The following is a 22,197-nucleotide window of genomic DNA, read 5'->3' as shown; positions in this document are numbered from 1 at the left end:
CTGACCTACATCGGTGCTAAGTGAACAGCAGTTCTGCCTCTTCTGTCGTCTGAGACGTGCAGAGAGCTGGAGGGTCACAGCCAAGGTCTGTTCAGAGACCGAGAACGGCACGGTCAAGGAAGAACCAGCGCAGACTGTGCTTTCTGTGGGAGATCCGTAAGGTCACAGACGCTCCCTCCCATAAAAACCGTGGGAGCAGCTTAATGCGCTTATAATCCGCCAGGCCACCCATCTGTTCCAGACTGTTCCACGGGTCTGTGGTGTGAGCACACTGGTTTTATAAATCAAGGCACCTCAGGTATCTTTGTTCACTTATTTTTTAATAAAGGCCCCCAGAATTACTCTACAAAATGTCACTTAAAATGACTAAAGCACAGGTAGGTCAGGGCAGAGCGTCTTTTATTTTTAAGTTTTTAAAATAAATGCTCCAGAATCAGTAAGGTAAAATAAGCGTTTATATCATCAATATTTTAAAATTATCATCTGTGCAACTCTAGCATTTAACACATGATTATTTCAATTTATTCTAAGACAGAAGAGCTTGGTCTGACTAGCCACACAAGAATGAGGTATGAGCAAAATGTCGGGGGAAACAGTAACTTCTCTCCTTCAAACTAAATTAGCTCAGGCTTCATGTTGAGGAGCCCCACATGCCCGTAGGTTCGGTTGAACTCCTGAGCACATCAGAATTACTCGCTATTTTATTATCCATGACGGGTCCTTGGCGATTTTTGCATTCTCTGGTCCAAGCAGAGCCAACCCGTGTGCGCTCTTCCCAGTGCCAAGGTACCTGGAAGGCAGGTGGGGATACGTCAGGGCTGCTTCCCATGTTAGAAGCCTGGGGCAGCCACGGGAGGGCTCTGAACACTAGGCCACATGGTACGTACTTGTTGCTCACGTCGATGAGATCCTCGTGGCTGACGGCGAATAGCTGCTCCCGGTGCACCTGCTTCATCTCATCCGAGAGGCCACACAGGAAGTGGTCCAGCCCTGACCATGAACACGCTAACTCAGGCCAGCTGACCAGGGCGGCAGATCCTGTTCTAAGGGCACCCGAGGGACACACTTCCACCAGAGGTCACACTGTTGACCTTCACGTGCCCACCAAGCCGTTCCCCTCGGGGGTGGAGGCCAAGTCAGAGTGGCTCCCTCCCCCAGACTCGGGCCTCAGATCACTCAAGCTCTGAGAGGACAGAATGCCGCCCTCTGTGAGTGGCCAACACCGAGAAGCTCTGGCTCCAAGGGGACATCTGTGCATCATAAAGGAGGATGGAAGAGGGGTACTGTGGCAACACCAGGTATCAGGTGCACTGTGTTGTTCACTCCAAATACCTCTGTCTGAAGGAGCCACGGGGGCGTCCACGACGGAGAAAACAGAAAGCTTTGCTTCGTCAATGTCCTGCTGTGTGAACCTCCCAGCCTTAGCCCAGTCCACAGCCTTCGAGAAAGACTGCAGCGTCTCTGTGGAACGTGGATCCCTAGGAGACCAGAGAGACCCATGCTGACCTACTTAACCACCAGATTATTAAATACACCTCTCTGATTTTGCGAAGAGAGGACATCAGGTGGACAGGGAAGACGACTCACGGAGAGACGCTAAGAATGGTTGAGTAAAACCCCTCACATCCTGAAGACACACGCGGACTAGACGAATAACCCCCCATAAAGGGGCCGGAGAGCTCGATGCCCTCGCTTCCTGCTCTGTGCTCAGCAGCACGCGCCCCGCAGCGGACATCGAGGGCGGGGTCACAGCCCTGCTCCCGTCCTTCTCTACAAGCACACACACGTCCTCCAAGCGCCCAGGGACGTGGTGAGGCGGGAGCAGAGAGAGACTGCATCAGAGGGGCAGCAAACTCATCCTGCCCGCAGAGTATTCTAAATACTCCGTGTCCTCGGAAACTTTCTAAAGAAAAGGGGCAAGAAGAGTCAGGGCCGTGACCACGAAGTGCCCGGCACCCCACTGAGCCTCTGTGCTGGACACGAGCCCAGAAAGCTCTCGGCTGGTCTCCTCTGTAACTGAATCTGGGTGTCTGGTAGCGGGCGTATTTAAGCCAAAGTCTCCCATTATGTACTCCTGCTCCTAGACACGGACAACCGAGAGGATGCTGCTGGGTGTGGTGACGCGCTGAGGAAATGAGAAACAAGGGGAAACACGTCTTCAAAGGCTGATCCCAACGTGTAAGATAGTGACCCGCGGATGCTTAGTGGAGCCGGGGAGACGCGGCGCTCAGACTCACCGGTATGAGTAAAGTGTAAACACCCCGTCACGGCTGAGTCTGGCGCCTCCACTGTAAGCACCACCCTTTTCTCGAATTTCTGTATGCAAGAATTTGGCAGTCATCAAGCGTGCGAGGATCTTAAGACTAAAATGAATGATTAAAAAGCACAAGTTAAAAACCATAGGCCTGGCAGGGAAGTATCGGATGTAATATAATCATGTACTTGCTGTCTTTCTTCGGTGAAAACTCGCTGTCTTACATTGGGTAAAAACAAAAATACAGTAAGATACACTCTGGTCTCCCCTTTCCTAATGAACGAGAACAAACATGAGTAAGATGAATTTTCAAACGAGGGTTGTGGGGAAAGGTGGTGGGGGACGCGAAGGTCCCTCAGACACGTTTAGGCCCTTCCTGGCTACAGCACACAGGGACACAACCTGATCAAGGAACACATTACTAAACTTTATCACTCAAGGCAAACGTACAAACCATCCTTTCTCTAAATCCCCCCACTGGTGTGCGCATGGGTTTCTCTACCAAAACACAGAGAGCTCTTAACCAGATTTCTGTAGGTATCCGCCCTAAGAAAACACACTCCAACAGAGTGACCTTCTGAGTCCTACACTCGCAACAGAAGTGCAGTTATGGGGGGTGCCCTGCAAAAGAAAAGGAATATTCTAGCAAGTACCTTCACAGGACAGAGAGTGGGGCCCTACTCTCCACTGACTGGTCTAAGTCCAGACACTAACTGGAGGAGCAAACAGGTGTCCCCGAAAGACGGTGGTGGGGGAGCTGCTCATATAGTGGGTTTGCGGTGCCAGACCTATGCAGACTGGCTCCCCACTCCCAAACAGGGCCTGAGGGGCTTACCTGCCACATAATTTTGAACATTCTGAATTACACAAGGAACACAAGGTCACTACTAGAAAATTATACAGAGAAAGGGGGGGAAAAAATCGATACTCCTACTACCCAGGGTCCTTCTTATAACCTCTCCATGCTTTAAATCTGTTTAATAGAATACGTATCCATAGTCTGCAGAGCTCAACATACAGAACCCATGTTTGTTTCCCAGGAACATGGTAACAAACTGACCACACTGCTGAACACCATCCTGTGAGTCTATTTCCCTCATGGAAACGTCCTTTCCCTTGAACCCAGAAGCAGCCTTGCGTGTCTGGGCCCTGCGAGCCCACCAGCCATCCCTGCCCTCCCATCCCCTTCCCGGGAAGCCCCTGCCCACTCCTGGCCCTGTACCTGGCGTGGTCTGGGTCTGCGTAGGGGGCAGTCCTGATGCATTCGCCCATGTAGTTCACTGGGAACGGAAGCAGGAAGTGTGTCTTCATCTGGCACGGTTTGAAGGTGGGGTCCTGAGGAGGACAGGCCGGCCGTGTTGGCTCCTCCTGCGGGCTGCCCACCGCCCCCCCACTCGCCCCCACTGTCATCAGGTGCTCATGGCTAAGGGCAAAGCACTGGCAATCCTGTCATTCCACACAAGTGCTCACTTTACAATGGAATACTCCAAAACCCTGACCCGAGGCTTCAAAATACAGTTCCTCAATTAGAAACATTTCCTCCTACATGGTTTCCATCCATAAGTGACTGTATGACCTCATCTTTGCATTTTCCCCCCGAGATATGTTAAATCGCCATCCTCTGATGAACCAAACCAAGAGCCATCACCACCAAAGCAGAGCAGGGAGAGGGGTGCACGGTGCCCAGCTGATGGTGACACCCCCGACTCGGCAGTCTGCCGTGCAGGGTGAAGGCATGGGGAGCACAAGGGCCCCGGACAGGCCCAGGGCCTGCACCCCTGCCTGCAGGGGAGAGGCCCCCATGGCTGAGGCACCGGCCACCCCATACTTGACAGGGCACAGGTAAGATGGGAAACCGCTCTTTCCAAGGGGACAGGAACTATGCTTCCTTACCGTTATCAGCTTCCTTATGACTTGGGGGCCGCTAACATGGGTGCTTCCATTGGATCCACTGGGTGCAGGTTTCTGAAAATAAAATGTTTCCAAGAGAAATGAGAAAAATCCCAAACTCACCTTACACGGCTACGGTATGGTCTAGGAAACTCACGGCCAATAACAAGTGTTGGGGCACACGTGCTTCCGTGTTTCCAGTAACACTGTTTGAAACAGATGGGATTTCTGTACGGGCTTCCAGACGGTCAGGGAGAAGAAGGAGCAGGCCAGCTTCTCAGGGACTCTGCTCCTGGCAAGACAGGCCTGTTCTGCCCGACAGGGTCACGGGCGCACGAGCATCAGCTCACAGTCTGCGGACTGTGCGCCTTCTCCAGGAGAAGGCTTCTGGACTGTTCTGGTGAGCTACATGAAAGCCGCTCCGTACGGTCATGGAAGTGGGCAGCCGGTGCTAGGTACGACCCGGAGAACGAGTCCCGCGCTGGGGCGTCCCAGGCCTGCTTTCTCGGGTCACTTTTGGGCCATTCTCGCGCTAGCGTCACGGATCTCAAACCCGCCGCTCTTCCCCAGCAGGAGAGTGTTCACTGCGAGGCTCCAGTGACAAGGGAACACGGGACCGAAGGCTGTGCATTCACTTCTCTCCTGGATTAGCTAACACTGGGCAAGCCCCCCTGCCGTACTCTGGCTCCTCACGTGCCACGGGGGCATCGGGGGCATCGTACCCATGCACGGCACAGTGGTGGGAACGAAAGGGGCCACCAGAGACCCTGGGACTGCGCGCTGTGGCCGCCACCCCGTGAGCACGGGCTCACCTCAACCACGTTCAGGCGCACCGGCTTCCGTTCCGTTTTACTCTGACCGACATTTCTAACGAACTTTTCTACTGCTTTTTCTGCCAGAGACATCTGCTGAGGCGTAGCATTCATGGAGCACCTATTCAAAAATCACAAATATCTAAGAAACCATCATTATAAAAATAAAACACTCTTTTACTCATTCGGTATTCTGCATGAGTAACACAAAAAAGGGACCACTACATCCATCTGGTATCAAATCATGTTTAAAAGTATTAAGAAGAGGGCGCCTGGGTGGCTCAGTTGGTTAAGCGACTGCCTTTGGCTCAGGTCATGATCCTGGAGTCCCGGGATCGAGTCCCACATCGGGCTCCCTGCTCAGCGGGGGGTCTGCTTCTCCCTCTGACCCTCTACCCTCTTGTGCTGTCTCTCATTCTCTCTCTCAAATAAATAAATAAAATCTTTAAAAAATAAAAAAAATAAAAATAAATAAAAGTATTAAGAAGAAACAGGAGCCCGATAAAGAAGTAATACAACCGTCTCCACCGCGCTTTCAAGTTACCAAAAAGGCTTTGCCATCAGGTCTGGGCCAGAGCCGGGGCAGGGCCATCGGGACGCCAGGAGCACACTTCTGACATCTGGCCCCGTGGAGAACACGGAACACAGATCTGCCTACCATGCCTTCGGACTTACATTATCGGAAGGCAGAAAACCTACATGACTGTCTAGAAGAGGAATCAGCAATGTGAACATGTGAACCGGTCATTAAAGTGGAAAAGTTTAAGTTGCCAAAAAATTCCTGTGCTCTCAAAAACATATTTGTATGTAATTTTTCTAAATCCCACAGAATCACAAATCCTGCTGTCATGTGCAAGTTACTTGAACGGTACAGACTACGGACCGTGTCTCTCTTTTCCTTTTTGGCCCTCACTCCTGAATTTAGTTTAATAGCAGGTACCACCATATTAATGCTAACTACATTCCAGGAACTACACCAACTGCTTTGGAAACTGTCATTTATTCTTTGCATAAATCTACACAGTAGTGTTTTATGGACAAGGAAGCAGAGGGTCCGAGTGGTTAAGTGCCCCAGGCAGTGGACACCAGTGGTGCTGTCGTCCCGGATGGTCGCGGATTCCCGAGAACTGACCCGGGAAGATACTGGGGATCTCGACAAGGTACTACAAGCTAATCTAAACCTGTGTCCTTGCTAGTGAGATGCTGAAAATACGGTCAATCACCTAAACATTTCATTCGCACTAACAGCCCTAAGGGCTTAAGGCTGTGTGTGACCGATGTCAGATGTTTTCTTACCATCAGGGAACTGTTCTCATGAGAAACTGCATTTTTACTCTGCTCTTAGGCAAGCTAACCTTTCCTGTCTTGCAATTAACTTCTAGAACCAACATAACTGAACACTTGCAAGAAATCTACTTTCCAGTTCTAGGATTAAATTAGCTTGCTTTCCTTCCCACCTTCCACAACATTAACTAAACTTAAAATATTTTTTCTCATAAAAAATGATTTCTTGATGATGATAACATCTGAGGTCTAGAATGAATTCTATCACCTACCCCAAACACTGTCTCTGAGCTAAAGTTTATGTAACCACAGCTTCAAGTGAGAAGAATCTAAAAACTACACTTAAGGAAACGGGAAGAATGAGAAGATGTCTGTGCAGAAACAGCCCGGGGTGGGGGGAGGGGCGCTACCTCATGTTGTCACAGTGTAGTACGTGTTCCTGGATGCGCGGGAGCTTTCTCAGCACCGGTCTGATGTCTGTCATTTCGGCGATCCTCTTCATCAGCCTCACCTGAGTCAGAGAAAGAGACATCTGGAGACAGACCCCCAGACGGGGGGTGACCAGACACTCCTGCCCAGTCTGGAACCAGACAGCCTCGACTCGGGAATCCGGCTGGGGGATGGGTGGGCTGGGAGGGGTGGGGCAAGGAGGATGAATTAAGAGAATCTTTCCCTATAAAATTTGGTCAGAGTTAGCTTTTCTGGGATATAAACAGTTTGTCACCAACTCTGGAAGACATGGCTCAGCACCTGATCCATCCCACTGAAGGTCTCCTGCAGGTCTCCTGTGGGCGTCAGGGTCCTGGTCGCCCTGACGGACGCGTAGAGATGCCCAGAGTCTGGGATCCCGTTGGACAGCTCTTGAGCGGACATCTTAACCAACACTCTGAAGTGTTCTTCTTCTTCAAAGCACGGGCTTTGTAAAAAGAAAAACGTATTAAGTTCCTGGAGACCCACCCATATCCCTTTCAATACCATGGAAAATTAATTACATGTAAGTTTTCAGATGATGTAAATACCCCCAGGAGTTACAACTAAAATCAAGCTCAGAAACCAACAACCAAGAAATGAGTAAAAACTCCTACTCTCACAGCACTTCAGACTCAGTCCTCTGATCTAGCCTCACGATTAGGTCTTTATAAGTAGTTACCTGTTGAATATTTCACTCCACAGATGCATCATGTCTGGTAGGTTCCTATCGAGGCAGAAAGATGAAAAAAGCACACCCTGAATCATGAAAGAAAGAAAAGAAGAAATTATTTAAGAGGGAAAAAAAGGATGCTGGAAACGTGCTCTGGAGCGCGCTGGGACGCGGAAGCATGACGCTACCTGCTCGTAAGTGTCCAGATGCGCGGCGTCGGGCAGCACGTGGGGTGAGGCGGCCATCCCGCCCGTCTTCAGCTCTATCTGCTGTGCCTGCCTCCTGTAGTCCAGAAGGCCACAGCCCAGCCTGTCAACAGCAACGGAGGGGCCCTGGCTGGCAGCGCGGTCTTGGCCGCAGGGCCAGGGCCGCAGCCTCCATTCCCCGCGCTACGGAGGGCAGCCGTGCGCCTCTCCCCGCGGACGCCGGCGCGTTCGGGGAGGTCACCGGGCGGCTTCCAGGCTGTGTGCGCAGGGAGCACTACGCTCTGCTCCGGCGGGGCCGAGCTTGCCGGTCTTCCTAGCGCTCCTGCCCTCCTCGCCTCTAGAACGGCCTGGCACGGACGGCATCTGCCCACACGCTCACGCTCACAAAGGAGACCTTTTTGAGCTTTTAGGAAAAGCAGAAGTCGTCTCAGGTGGGTGATGCTTTTCCAAGAAACATCCTGTGCCCAACATAAGAAGTAACTCGGGCCACAGCGACACTCATGGGGTCCCCCGAAACGGTTGTGCCTCAGAAGGACCAGCAGGGGGAGCCGCGGAGGGCAGAGAACATGGAGAAGGTCCAAACGAGCGGTTTTCCCCAGACACCTGGCAGGGTGCACAGGACCCACATCCTCCGGCTCCTACCCCGGGAAGGCTGTGCGTGTGGCACGAGGGGCGGCCAGCCTACCCCCTACAGAGTCTCCTGGCCCTCGCCGTCCCGGCACATGGGAAAGGAAATGTCCGGGCTCCGACTGCCTGCCCCTCAGCCCGGCACCCTCAGCCACCGGGACCCAGCAGAGGAATGGCGAGGTGCGGTTGCGTGTACTTGCCCGTGTTCTCACATCGACCCAGACACCAGCTTTACAAGAGCAGTAGCAATTACAGTTAGCTTGGTGGAGGAGGGCACACAACCCGGCCTCTCAAGTTTACCCCGTGCCTACACGTCAGATTTAGTTACTTACATTTTCTGATTAAAAAACAATCATTTTCACAATTTTAAAAGGAACTAAGTTGCTGAGATAGATGTAACTGTATTACCTTGTACTCTAGGTTTATAAATGGTTTAAAGTTCTACATTTTAAAATGAAAATATGCTTTTGTAGGAAAAATTCTCAACAAATATATTACACATTTTACTTACACAGTTTAATAACGCTATGGGTTTTTTAAATTAAAACTGTATGCTGATAAGTGATTGCTGATGCACTAAAAATAACTACATATACAGAAAAATCCAGGGACAAAATATGCAAAGATGCCCTGATTCCACAGTGTGTGTGTCTTACTTGGTGAGGACGCTGCAGAAGAGTGGGACGTAGGGCCTGAGCTCCTCGGGGAGGGTGTGGAGGCTGGCGAACGCTCTGAAGTACACCACGCCGTTGGTGGGCTGAGCACAGTACTGCACGGGGGTCTTGCCGGCTGGAGAAGCAAAAGGCAGCTAACTTTTGAATTGTGAAATCATTGTTTAGTATTTTTAAAATGCTGGTGCCTTTCAAGAGTGTTTAAACTTTCTCTCAGCAAAGACTACTACCCGTTCACAGTAAACACTGAGACAGTCTTCAACAATAAAATAACGCACGCCTTTGGAAGGGCTGGAACAGGAGCAGTGTTCTTCGGGCTCTGAGGCTGCCCTGGTGCTTGAGCTGGCCCAGGCCCGCCTCGCCCCACCTCCACAACCCCTTCGTGCAGCCCTGCACGCTGACACGGGACTGAGAGCTCCCGCCTGCGACACCCGAACCCACTCTCTCACCCATCTCAAATGCTGTCCGCCCCCCCAGGTCTGATGATCCACTGGGCACCTGGCACCCCATGGCCTCCGGGGTCCCGACTCACTCAAGGGCACGTGCTGCGTGCTCCAGTCCTTCCAGCACCAGCATGGCACCACAAACCAGCAGAGGGGGCGGGGCACTGACTCACAACCTGTCACTCACCCTCACTCATTCTCTTCATCCCTTCACTGATAAACCAAAGCTGGGGGAGACTAAAACACAAGTGGGATGCTACCCCCACCCTCCCAAGGCCTGGTCCAGAAAGAGAGATGTCACCCATGCGGGCACCCCCATGCGCCAGCCGTGGTGAACAGAGGAGCTGGGGGAAAGCAGGAGCGAGATGCCCTGGAGGAGTGCGGCAGGTGGTCGAGACCTCCCCCCTGCAACGCCGGGGCACAGCTTGCCCAGGATGGACTCCGGCCCAGACGGGCTGATGCTGCCCCCCACCCCCAGAGCCGCGAAGCAGGCCGGGCCAGAAGGAGTCCGTCCCATGCAGCCCCGCCTGAGCCAGATCCCCCTGTGGTTGAGGAAGCAGCGCCCCCGCCAGGGAAGCACAGAGATTCCAGCACACGAAGTCCGTGGGCAACGCACGGGAAAACCCACCCACACGCCCCGTGAAGAGCAAGCCTATAAAGAGCACGATGAGCTGCCTCACGGAACACGTCCCCCCATGGCGCCTTCTTCTGTGGACCGACCTGCTAGGGCCACCTCCAACTCCGTGAGCGGCACGCTGGGCTCGATGTCCGACACCTTCAGGGCCGGCAGACAGGAGGCGTCCTGAGGTCGGCTCTGCTGAGTCTGTAACTCTAAGCCTAGAGACAAGCAGGGGGAAGAGTGCTCAGCACGGCCACGGAAAGGTCTGGGAAGGTCCGCCGCCGCCGTGCTCCCTTACCCGCTCGCAGTGGCTCCCGCGGACAACCGGCCAGCCCGAGCGGCCAGCAGCGTGCTTTCAGCTCCCACTGCTGGCGCCCGGCAGACCCCTTCCCAAGCACGGGAACCTGCCGCAGACACCGTGCTTTCCTGAACTCTCCTGTCCTCGCTGGATGCACAACTACTTTGCTGGGGGGGGGGGGGGGGGGGGGGCGGGCTTTGCTCAAGCAGTTTCCCCTCCACCCCCACATTTTATACTGAATCCTTGAAAGTTCAACCCACTGTTTCCAGGGTTTTCAACCTATTTCCTGCTGGACTGAAATTTAGTAACTTTTATACTTGTCTATTCTGATTTCATCTGCACTAATCTCAGCACCATGCTTGTGTCATCACATAAATTTCACAAACTCTAGAAATGCTCAAGCACAGCTTTTCTGGGCCTGAGCCCTCACTGATTTGGTAAGAGGGGAGAGACCCCTCCTTCCTGGAGTCACAGAACTGCCCAGCCCATCCGGGAGGGAACCCCAAAGGCTCGGCGCATGCACCCGGTGACAGCAGTGAAAGGTACGCGAGTGAAGACCCCCAGTTTACAGAGTTCTGTCAAACAAACAGATGGGAGCTTCATTTCCCACGGCAATCTGAGGAGCTAGGCTGAGCTGGCCTCCAAGTCCGCCTCCCTGAGGTCCCCGAGCACCTGTCCCTTTGGGGGACCTGCAGGGCAGCCCTACACAGGCCAGGGACTGCTGCCTCAAAGGGCTCAGCCGCCCTCCCTCCGGCCCCTTGGGGGACCCCTCCGGGAGGCACTGAGGAGCGGGCTCCGTGAGTTACTGCAGACTTCCCAGGCCCTCCGTCACCTGGGTGTTTCCTCCATCAACTACTGGCGGACCCCTGCCCCTCGACACCTCTGGGGTCTGTATGCGGGAGCCTGCTTCCTGCCGCCCCCGTGTCCTGATCCGAGACTGGCCCAGGCCCACCCGTCGTCCTGAGCGGCACCCTTCCCCCAGACAGCTCCTCTCCAGAGCCCCAGGTCGGCACAGCCATCCCCAGCAGCTTCTCCTCGGCCAGGCAACAAGCTCCCCATGGCAGGCGCTACAGCCCTTCACGACAGCGCATGACCGCTTACACAGACATACCCCAAACTGGAGGATCGTTTCAAGGTCTTCATAAATTAATTTCCCATTCCCACTGTTTTCACTGGTGGTTAGCTACAGATTAAACTCTGATTGCAGATTGCTCCCACGGAAGTCCACGACTGAGACTTACTGACCTGAAATACCCCTTAAATGCACTAGCAGGGCCTCCTACCTAATGGAACTCTGTGGTGATCTGTAAAATAAAAACACGTTTTTGTAACACAGGCCTCCATCCACTCACACGTGGGTGTGGACCAGAGTACACGGGCTTTCTTAGAACCAAGCCCACCTCCATGGCCAGGGCAAGAATCTAACAACTCAGGGAATGTACGATCTGTTGCTTAGGCCTGGAATTATGTTCCGTGCTATAAAGGGCTTTAATCAAAAACAAAATGGGTGGGACTACATCAAACTAAAAGCTTCTGCACAGCAAAGGGAACCATCAACAAAATGAAAGTCAATCTACAGAATTGGGAGAAAATACCGGCAGGCCACATCTGATAAGGGGCTAATATCCAAAGATATAAAAGAACTTATACAACTCAACAGCAAAAAAAAAAGCCCAAATACTCTGATTAAAAATGGGCAGAGGACTTGAATAACTCATTTTCCTAGAGAAGACATATAGATGGCCAAGAAAAATATGAAAAAGTACTCGGAATCTCTCATCCATAGGGAAATGCAAACCAAAACCATGATGAGATATCACCTCACACCCATCAGAATGGCTTAAGTCAAAAAGACAAGAAATAAGTGTTGGTGAGGATGTGGAGAAAGGGGAACCCTCTTGCACTCTGGTGGGAATTCCAACTGGTGTAGCTACTCTGGAGAACAGTATGGAGGTTTCTCAAAAAAAAAAAAAAAACAAAAAAACCCCCAAACATAGAACTACTTATGATCCGGCAATTCTGCTCTGGGCGTTTATCCAAAGAAAACAAAAACTCTATCTTGAAAAGGTATCTGTACCTCCATGTTCATTACAGTGTTGCTCACTGTGGGAACAAACTAAGTGTCCACCGATGGATAAAGATGTATATATACAATGGATTATTATTCAGCCATAGAAAAGGAAGGAAATCTTGCCATTTATGGCAACATAGCATTATGCTAAGTGAAATGAGTCAGACGGAGAAAGACAAATACTGTATGATCTCACTCATATGTGGTACCTGAAAAACCAAACACCAAGCTCACGGACATGGACAACAGATTGGTGGGTGCCAGAGGCTGGTGGTTGGGGTGGGAGGAATGGGTTGAGGGGGTCAAAAGGTACAAACTTACATAAGTCATGGGATGCAATGCACAGCATTGGTGACTCTGGGTAATAGTGCCGTGTTGCATATTTGAAAGTTGCTAAGAGAGTAGATTTCATGACTTCCCAGCACAAGAAAAATAAATTGCGACTGGTGACAGATGTCAATGAAGTGCGTTGTGATCACTGCACTGTGCACGGTACTACCCACCTGAACCTCATGTAAGGTACCACTGATACCTCTAATTGCTTGCTTACTTAAATCCACTTGGTATACTGGGCTCCAATAGAGCACACATCAGATACTACAGTTGATCTTGGCCAAAAGGCCAAGAAGCAATCAATATCTCAATTTAGAAAAGGAAGATGGGACTTGTCCACTGGCACTCCCGCAACAGAAGTGATTATTATGCAATTACGTTACTCACGATTAGCTATTAAATGTATGAAGAGCTTAGAATAGCTGTATGCAAAACAGGAACTCTGAGATAGAGAGTAAGAGGTTACACGCTGAAATTAACTCTGCCTTGACGAGATTAAATCATCTGAAATTTAGCATTACTTACTTCCTATCTAAAGCCAACTCTACCACCTGACAAACCTGATAAATCCCTCACGTAATCCCAGCCAACTACCACTTTGGTGGGGTAGGTGGTGTCTGTGTGTCCTGTATACCTACTTTGGTAGATTTTAATATATCATTTACATATGACAAAATCCACAGTTCTAAAGATATAATTCAATTAGTTCTAACAAATACAAAAAGTAATGTAATCATCACATCACGATAGAGGACATTTACATCCCCCAGAAAGTTCCTTCCTGGCTCCCTGCAGGTGACCCCCTGCGCTCACTTGCCTTCTGTTAGTAGAGTTTTATCATTTCTACAGTTTCATATAAATGGACTCACTGAGTAGGTATTTTTTGTGCCTGCTAATTTCACTTAGCACAATGCTTTTGAGATTCATCAATATTGAGTGTATCAGCATTTTGCCCCTCTTTATGGCTGAGTAGTATTTCACAGTATGGATATACCATGTTGATGGAAATGTGGGTTCTTTCAAGTTTGTGTGGACATACACTTTCATTTCTCTTGGGCAAATACTCTGGAGCAGACCACTGGGCCTAACAGTCCGTGTGTTTAGACAATAAGGAATTATGTAACTGACTCGGTTTTCACCCACGCCTGCACCACCCGGACCTGAGCAGGGCCTCATGACCAGCATGAGGCCTTTGTCCTTCACTGAGCCCTGCCTCTTCTGAACTCAAAATCATACTGTATGCAGTGCTCACTTGGCAATTCACTATGGATCACAACATAACATATATTTTAGTGGCATATTAGAGCCCCTGGTAAATAGCAAGTACTTATAAAATTTGTAACTGAATAAACCTTATGCAGCTACAGTAATCCCCCCCTTATCTGTGGGGAGCATGTTCCCAACACCCCAGTGAATGCCTGAAACTACATGGATAGTACCAAACCCTATACATACTTACCTATAATCGAGTTCAAATTAAAAATTTGGGAGTTCAACTTAAAAATTTGACACAGCAAGAGTAACAGCTAATGATAACACAGAAACTGACAACAATAAATTGTCGTAAAGTTACGTGAACATGGTCTCTGTGTCGCTTTCAAAATCTCTTGTTGTGGGCGCCTGGGTGGCTCGGTCAGGTAGGCGTCTGCCTTCGGCTAAGGTCATGATCTCAGGGTCCTGGGATTGAGCCCCACATCGGGCTCCCTGCTCCGCGGGGAGTCTGCTTCTCCCTCTGCCCCTCCCCCAGCTCGTGCACGCTCTCTTTCTCTCTCTCTCTGATAAATAGAATCTTTCAAAAAGTCTCTTGTTGTGACGAACGGAGGTGACATAATGCCTCCGTGGGGAGGTGAAGTGAGGTGGGGATGCAGGCACTGCGGCGCAGGAGGCACCACTGACCTGACGACAAAGCAGAAGGAGTGCCATCTGCCTGCAGACCGCGGGTGACCACGGGTAACTGAAACTGAGGACCGAGTAGGTGCGGATCGGGGGGGGACTAGTGTGCCTCTTTCCTACGACTCTTGCCTTTCCTGCTAAACTACAGGATCGGTCTCCTTAGAATGAGGGCATGGGGATAAAGCCATCACATCCAACGTTGACCTTCGTTGGTGCCCAATAAATATTTGTTAGTTGAAATGATACTTGCCTCCAACTATCCACTCATTTTACAAAGTTCACTGGGTTTGGGTGAAGGCTAGGGAGTTAGGACAAAATTAAACATCTGACCTTTTTCATAGATCTGCTGCTTGTCTTTCGGGGAAAGAGAGTCGACTTTTTGCTTTAGTTTTTCTGTCTCCATCCATGCTTGCTTCTCGGGATACTTGTCATCGGGTGTCATTGACAAAGTCAGCTTGTGCGGATTATTCTGCAACAGGTACAGCAACAAAGGCCAAGCTGAAGCAAGATCTCACTGGAGCCCAGCACGCTGACAAGCCTCCAGTACCGCACTCTGGGGCAGGAGGAGCCCGCACGTTTTGAATAGCGATAACAGAGCATCCCTCAAAGGTGGTCCTGTAGAAAGCCCCTGAGGCACAGGATACCCCGGCCACCACAAAGTAACTGTCATTCACACATGCTGGGGTTCTCACTATTAGGATGCTTACTGTTACGGGTACTATGCCTAAACCTGAAACGTGCCAACATTCAACATTTTCTTTACACCTTACTTGTACATGTTTTACATTATAAATCTTTGACTTTAGTCTAAGTCAAAAATAACAGAATAAAATAATATAATCTTTATCTAATCATCTTTAGAGTATTAACTTCTCAAAGATTAGAACTAAATTCTTCATTCAGCATTTCATAAATTATGAGGACGAATTAAATGTCCACCTAATGTAAAAACGTTAGATTTAATGTGCTTGTCTCATTCATTTCAACATGTGTATGAGTGTGCGTGCACACACACACGCTCTGCTCATCTATTTGTACTACTACAGGGAGGAAAGAGAACCAGACTACAGTATAAACTTTATATTAAGTACCTTGGAGTAACAGAGACGGCAGGTCAAGGGCCAAACCTATGCCCCGTGTCCATAATGGCATAAAGCACAACAGAGCTGCTCTTCATAGACACTACAGTCCAACACCTGTGGTAAAGCCTTGTAAGTTCTACCACATTCATGACAGTCTACCAGGGCATACACACCAAGTACAAATGCCCTAAAGCAAATGTAAACAAATGAGCAAATGTCAAAAGAATCCATCATAAAAACAACCAAAATATCCACACACTCAGGTGATTGTTCTTGTATTCTCAACAAACAAAAGTCAAGGTACCAGATGGCTTCTCAGGTGAATTCTACCAAACATTTAAAGAGTTAACAACTAAGTTCCTCAAACTACTCCAAAAAAAAACCAGAAAGGAAGGAAAGCTTCCAAATACATTCTATGAGGTCAGCATTACCCTGATACCAAAACTGAAGACACTACAAAAAAGAAAACGAAAGGCCATATCCCTGATAAAAATCTCCAACAAATTATCATCAGCAAACCACATTCAGCAATAACATTAACACGATCATTTGCCAACAGATGCAGAAAAAGCATTTGACAAAAATTCAACATCTGTTCATGATAAAAACTGTCAACAAAGTGGGATTAGAGGGAACATATCTGAACATACAAAGGCCACATATGGCAAACCAATAGCTGGCATCATATTCAATGGTGAAAACCTGAGAGCTTTTGCTCTAAGATCAAGAATGAGATAGGAATGTCCGATCTCACCACTTTTATTCAACACAGTACTGGAAGTCCTAGCTGCAGCCACCAGACAAGAAATAAAAAGGCATCTAAATTGATAAGGAAGAAGTAAAACTTCACTATTTGTAGATGACATGATACTAAACATAGAAAACCCTAGGCTCCACCAAAACAACTACTAGAAGAAATGAATTCAGTAAAATTAATACACAGAAATTGGCTGTATTTCCACACATCAATAAAAAAGTAGCAGAAAGAAAAATTAAGGAAACAGTTTCATATACAATTGTACCAAAAAGAATAAAATACCCAGGAATAAACTTAACCAAAAAGGCGAAAGACCTGTGCTCTGAAAACTATGAAACACTGACGAAGGAAATTGAAGACGACATACATGGAAGGATCTACCGCGTTCACGGACTGGAAGAATTCATATTGTTAAAAGCCTATACTACAAAGCAATCCACAGATTCAATGCAATCCCTATCAAAATACCAACAGCGTTTTTCTCAGAACAAGAACAAATCATCCTAAGATTTGTAAGGAATCATAAAACACCTAGAATGCCCAAAGCAATCTTGAAAAGGAAGAACAAAGCTGGACGTATCATAATCCCAGATCTCAAGCTGTACTACAAAGCCGTAGTCATCAGAACAGTATGGTACTGACACAAAAACAGACACTTAGGTCGGCTGGAAAGACGGCGGTGGAGGGACCCTCAGCTCAATGCATCCCACAGATACAACTAGAAACACTCCCATCAACGTAAATAACCCAGAAAAGAACCTGAGGACTGGCAGAACAAACTCCTCTCCAAGTAGAGAAGAGGTCACATCAGAGAAGGTAAGAAGGGCAAAGACGCAGTTTGGGAGAGGAAACAAACCATGGCTGTCCATGGCAGGGAGGGAGCAGGTGATGCAGAGAAGGGTGAAAAACAGACTTTCACACTGGGAAGCCCACCAATGGGGAAAATGAATCCCCATAACATCTGCCTGTAAAAACAAGAGGGGCTGAACATTGAGTTCTTACACCCAGTGGGACACAGAGTCTGGAATCTAAAACATCAGCATCAGAGGGTGTTAGGAAGTGGAATCCCGCCCTTAAAGAGACAGCACTTCAAACAGCTGTGCAGATCTAGCATGGAACCAGCAGTAGGAGAACCGCCAGGGGCAGACAGGAGGGACAGTGATTTGCTCATCTCAGAGCGTGGCCCAGAGAGACAGGGATCAAGGGAGCTGGTCGGCACCACTTTCCTCTCCCACCCCCCACATAAACAATGGCCATCTGTGGGAACCAGGACCACACTGACACGCCTTACTTAACTGGCACCAAGCCTCACCTCCACCATGCTTCGGTGGATCTGTCCTTCCCAGCAGCACTCATCTCATCTCAATCCTGGCGCTGCGGGCTCCCTCCCCCAGAAGCCTGGCACAAACCCTGCCAACACCACATCTCTGACGCATGTGTTTTGAGGGAACTCAGTTCTAGTGGCAGTGGGGGCAGGGCTCCACTTCACAAGCAAACCACTGGACACCTAGTTAAAACACGCCCCACCCCTGCTGGGAAACAAACACTGCCCACAACAGGCAAAGAGAGCCTCGAGAGAAAACTGGACTCAAGGAAAAAAGAGGCCAGGACTCAACAGCAAGGCACATGCAACACACATAGGAGAACATTCCCTGAAGCTCCAGGCCCTGGGGAACAGGGGACACTGCACTGCAGGGCACGCCAGGACCTCTTCTTCATAAGGCCACTACGGTTAAGAGCAAGAGAAATAGCTGACTTTCTTAACACAAAGAAACACACAGAGAATTGACAAAATGAGGAGATGGAGGAATATTTCCCAAATGAAAGGACCAAACCACACCAAGAGACCTAAAGTGAAAAGATTTAAGTAATATGCCTGACTGAGAATTTAAAGTAATGATCATAAAAATACTCACTGGACTAAAGAAAAGAGTGGATGACCTCAGTGAGACCCTTCACAGAGAGAGAAAAAAGAACCAATCAGAGATGAAGAACACAATAAATAAAATAAAAAATACAACTGATGGAATAAATAGGCTAGATGAAGCAGAGAAACGAATTAGTGACCTGGAAGACAGAGAAATGGAAAGTAACCAAGCTGAACACATGAGAGGGAAAAAATTACGCAAATTGAGAATAGTCTTAGCGAACTCTGATTCCCAGCAAGCAGAATAACATTCGCATTACAGGGATCCTAAAAGGAGAGACAGAAAAGGGGAGAGAATATTTATTTGAAGAACTGATAGCTGAAAACTTTCCTAATCTGGTGGTGGGGGGAAACAGATGACAGATCCAGGAGGCACAGAGATCACCCCAAAAGTTCAACCCAAGGAGGTCCACACCAAGACAAACAGTAATTAAAATGTCAATACTGATAAAGAAAAAAATCTCAAAGCAGCAAGAAAAAAGAAGACGTTACATACAAGGGAACCCCTTAAGGCTACGGGTGAATTTTTTAGCAGGAACAGGCCCAAAGGAAGTGGTATGACACATTCAAAGTGCTGAAAGGGAAAAAGGTGCAGCCAAGAATACACTATCCAGCAAAGCTATCATTCAGAATAGGAGACCTAAAGAGTTTCTGAAACAAACAAAAACTGTAAGAGTTCAGGACCACTAAACTAGCCCTACAAGAAATATTAAAGGGGACCCTGAGTGGAAAGGAAAGACCATAAGTGAGATCATGAAAAGTAAAAAACACAAAAGCAGTAAAAATAAGTATTTCTGCAAAAATCAGTCAAGGGATTCATAAAATAAAAGGATGTAAAATACAACACCACATACTTAGGGAGAGAGAGGTAAAGAATGTGTTCAAATTTAAGTGGCCAGCAACTTAATATAGACTGCTATATGCGGATGTTATATACAAACCTAATGGTAACCACAAATCAAAAACCAGGAATAGATATGCAAAAAATAAAGAGAAAGGAATTCAAGTATATCACTAAAGAAAGCCAACAAATTATGAGAGCAAGAAGAAAGGATCAGAGAAAATCTAAACAAACAACCACTAAACAAGAAACAAAATGGCAGTAAGTACATACCTATCAATAATTACTTTGAATATAAATGGACTAAACGCTCCAATCAAAAGACATGGGGTGATGGAATGGATAAAGAAACAAGACCCACCTATATGCTGCCTACAAGAGACTCCTTTCAGACTTAAAGACACCTGCAAATTGAAAGTGAAGGGATGGAAAAACATTTATCATGTAAATGGAGTGAAAATAAAGCCAGGGTAAGCAATACTTACATTACTTAAAACAGATTTTAAAACAAAGACTGTAACAAGAGGCAAAGAAGGGTACTATATCATAATAAAGGGTACAATCCAACAAGAAGTCATAACGTTGTAAATATTTATGCACCCAAATCCATACATAATACAGTTAATAATATAAAGGAACTGGGACGCCTGGGTAGTTCAGTTGGTTAAGGATCTGCCTTCAGCTCAGGTCATGATCCCAGGGTCCTGGGATCGAGTCCCACATCAGGCTCCCTGCTCAGTGGGGAGCCTGCTTCTCCCTCTGCCTCTGTTGCTCCCCCTGCTTGTGCTCTCTCTCTCGCTTTCTCAATCTGACAAATAAATAAAAAAATAATATAAAGGAACTGATAGTAATACAGATCACATATTAGGGCATAAAACAAGTGTCAACAAGCTAAAAAAAAAAAAATCATACACCACAATCAAGTGAGATTTACTCCAGGAATCCAAGGGTGGCTTAGTATTTGCAAAGCAATCAACATGATACATCACATCAGTAACAGAAAGGATAAAAATCATATGATCAATTCAAGAGATGCAGAAAAAGCATCTGACATGCGTCTTTTCTGATCATAATACTATGAAACTAGAACTCAATCACAAGAAAAAAATCCAGAAAGAGTACAAACACATGGAGGTTAGGTAACATGCAACTCCACAATAAATAGGTCAACCAGGAAATAGAGGAATAAAAAAATGCATGCAAACAAATGAAAATGAAAACACAATAGTTCAAAATCATTGGGAGGCAGCAAAAGCAATTCTAAGAGGGAAGTTTCTAGCAATACAGGCCTATCTCAAGTAAGAAAATTCTCAAATAAACACCCAACCTTACACCTAAAGGAGCCAGAAAAAGAACAAAACCCAAATTCAGCAGAAGGAAGGAAATAATGAAGATTAGACCAGAAATAAATGAAATAAATAAACAGAAACTTAAAAAGATCAATGAAACCAGGAGCTAGTTCTTTGAAAAGATCAGCAAAATTGATAAACCTCTTGCCAGGCTCATCAAAAAAAAGAAAGAGTACCCAAATAAACAAAATCACTAATGAGAGAGGAGAAGTAACACTACCACCACAGAAATACAATTGTCACAGAATATTAGGAATACCTACATGCCAACATATTCAACAACTTAGAAGAAATGGATGCATTCCTAGAAGCATATAACCGCCCAAAAGTTAAAAGAGAAAGAATTAGAAAATTTTAACAGACCAATTACTAGCAATGAAATGGAAGCAGTAATCAACAATCTCCCAACAAGCAAAAGTCCAGGACCAGATGGCTTCACAGGCCAATTCTACCAAACATTTAAGGAACAGTAAGTACCTGTTCTTCTCAAACTATTTCAACACATAGACGAGGAACGAAAACTTCCAAAGTCATTTCATAAAGCCAGTATCACCCTGATACCAAAACCTTATAAAGACACCACAACAAAAGAGAACTACAGGCCAATATCTGATGAATTTAGATGCACAAATTCTCAACAAATTATTAGCAAACCAAATCCAACAACACATTAAAAACATTATACAACACAAGCAAGTGGAATTTATTCCAAGATGCAAGGGTTGGTTCAACATTTGCAAAACTATCAACATGATATGTCATGTCAGTAAAAAAAAAAAAGAGAGAAACACCACACGATCATTTCAGTAGATGTAAAAAAAAAAAGCACTTCACAAAGCACAACATCCATTCATGATAAAACCCTCTGCAAAGTAGATTTGGAGGGAACATACCTCAACATAATAAAGGCTTTATATGAAAAACCTACAGCCAACATCATACTCAATGGTGAAAAATTGAGAGCTTTTCCCCTAAGGTCAGAAGCAAGACTAAGAGGTCTGCTCTCACTACTTTTATTCAACATAGTACTGGAACTCCTAGCCATGGCAATTAGACAACAAAAAGAAATAAAAGGCATCCAAATTGGTAAGGAGGTAGTAAAATTCTATTTGCAGATGACATGATACCATGTACAGAGAAGCCTAAAGACTACCCAAAAAAAACCGTAGAACTGTTAAGTTAATTCAGCAAAGTTGCAGGATACAAAATCAATGTACAGAAATCTACTGCATTCCTTTACACTTATAATGAAGCCACAGAAACAGAAATTAAGAAAACTATACCACTTACAAATGCACCAAAAACAGTAAAATACCTAGAAATAAACTTAAGAGGTGAAAGACCTATAGTCTGAAAACTATAAACACGGATAAAAAAAATTCAAGATGATGCAAGAAATGGAAAGACATTCCATGGTCATGGATTGGAAGAATTAATATTGTTAAAATGTCAATACTAACGAAAGCAATCTGTTTATTTAATACAATCCCTGTCAAAATACCAAAAGCATTTTTCAGAGAAGTAGAATGAACAATACAAAAATTTGTATGGAACCAGAAAAGACCCTGAATAGCCAAAGCAATCTTGAAAAACAAAACAGGAGGCATCACAACTCCAGACTTCAAGCTATATTACAAAGCTATAATAATTAAAACAGTATGGTACTGGCATAATAACCATGAACAGACATTTCTCCAAA

The 22,197-nt window shown here is 47.0% G+C and overlaps 1 protein-coding gene and 1 pseudogene across 7 annotated transcripts in view; both read right to left on the bottom strand.

Annotated features, from left to right (window-relative positions):
• Positions 1-387: 387 nt before the first annotated feature.
• PITRM1 (pitrilysin metallopeptidase 1) overlaps positions 388-22,197 on the bottom strand; it is a 43,788-nt gene continuing 21,978 nt past the window's right edge. For 3 of the 7 annotated variants that reach the window (XM_021690895.2, XM_044915020.1, XM_044915019.1), the window contains 14 exons: positions 14,873-15,011; positions 10,049-10,165; positions 8,871-9,003; positions 7,570-7,690; positions 7,391-7,467; positions 6,991-7,156; positions 6,651-6,751; positions 4,957-5,077; positions 4,148-4,219; positions 3,477-3,589; positions 2,238-2,363; positions 1,333-1,478; positions 888-990; positions 388-790 (listed from right to left, as the gene is read on the bottom strand). In XM_021690895.2, the coding sequence (XP_021546570.2) occupies positions 697-790; positions 888-990; positions 1,333-1,478; positions 2,238-2,363; positions 3,477-3,589; positions 4,148-4,219; positions 4,957-5,077; positions 6,651-6,751; positions 6,991-7,156; positions 7,391-7,467; positions 7,570-7,690; positions 8,871-9,003; positions 10,049-10,165; positions 14,873-15,011 (1,629 nt within the window). In that variant the 3' untranslated portion in view covers positions 388-696. Of the gene's footprint in view, positions 791-887; positions 991-1,332; positions 1,479-1,820; positions 2,126-2,237; positions 2,364-3,476; positions 3,590-4,147; positions 4,220-4,956; positions 5,078-6,650; positions 6,752-6,990; positions 7,157-7,390; positions 7,468-7,566; positions 7,691-8,870; positions 9,004-10,048; positions 10,166-14,872; positions 15,012-22,197 lie in introns of those variants that run through there. The other 4 variants (XM_044915023.1, XM_044915022.1, XM_044915021.1 and 1 more) reach the window with 3 other exon arrangements.
• LOC123325070 lies at positions 12,853-12,949 on the bottom strand (annotated as a pseudogene).

This window comes from Neomonachus schauinslandi, chromosome 5 (genome assembly GCF_002201575.2).
Source record: "Neomonachus schauinslandi chromosome 5, ASM220157v2, whole genome shotgun sequence".
NCBI lineage: Eukaryota > Metazoa > Chordata > Mammalia > Carnivora > Phocidae > Neomonachus > Neomonachus schauinslandi.
Note: the sequence above shows the minus strand (reverse complement) of the source record. Positions and strands in the feature narration are given on the sequence as shown.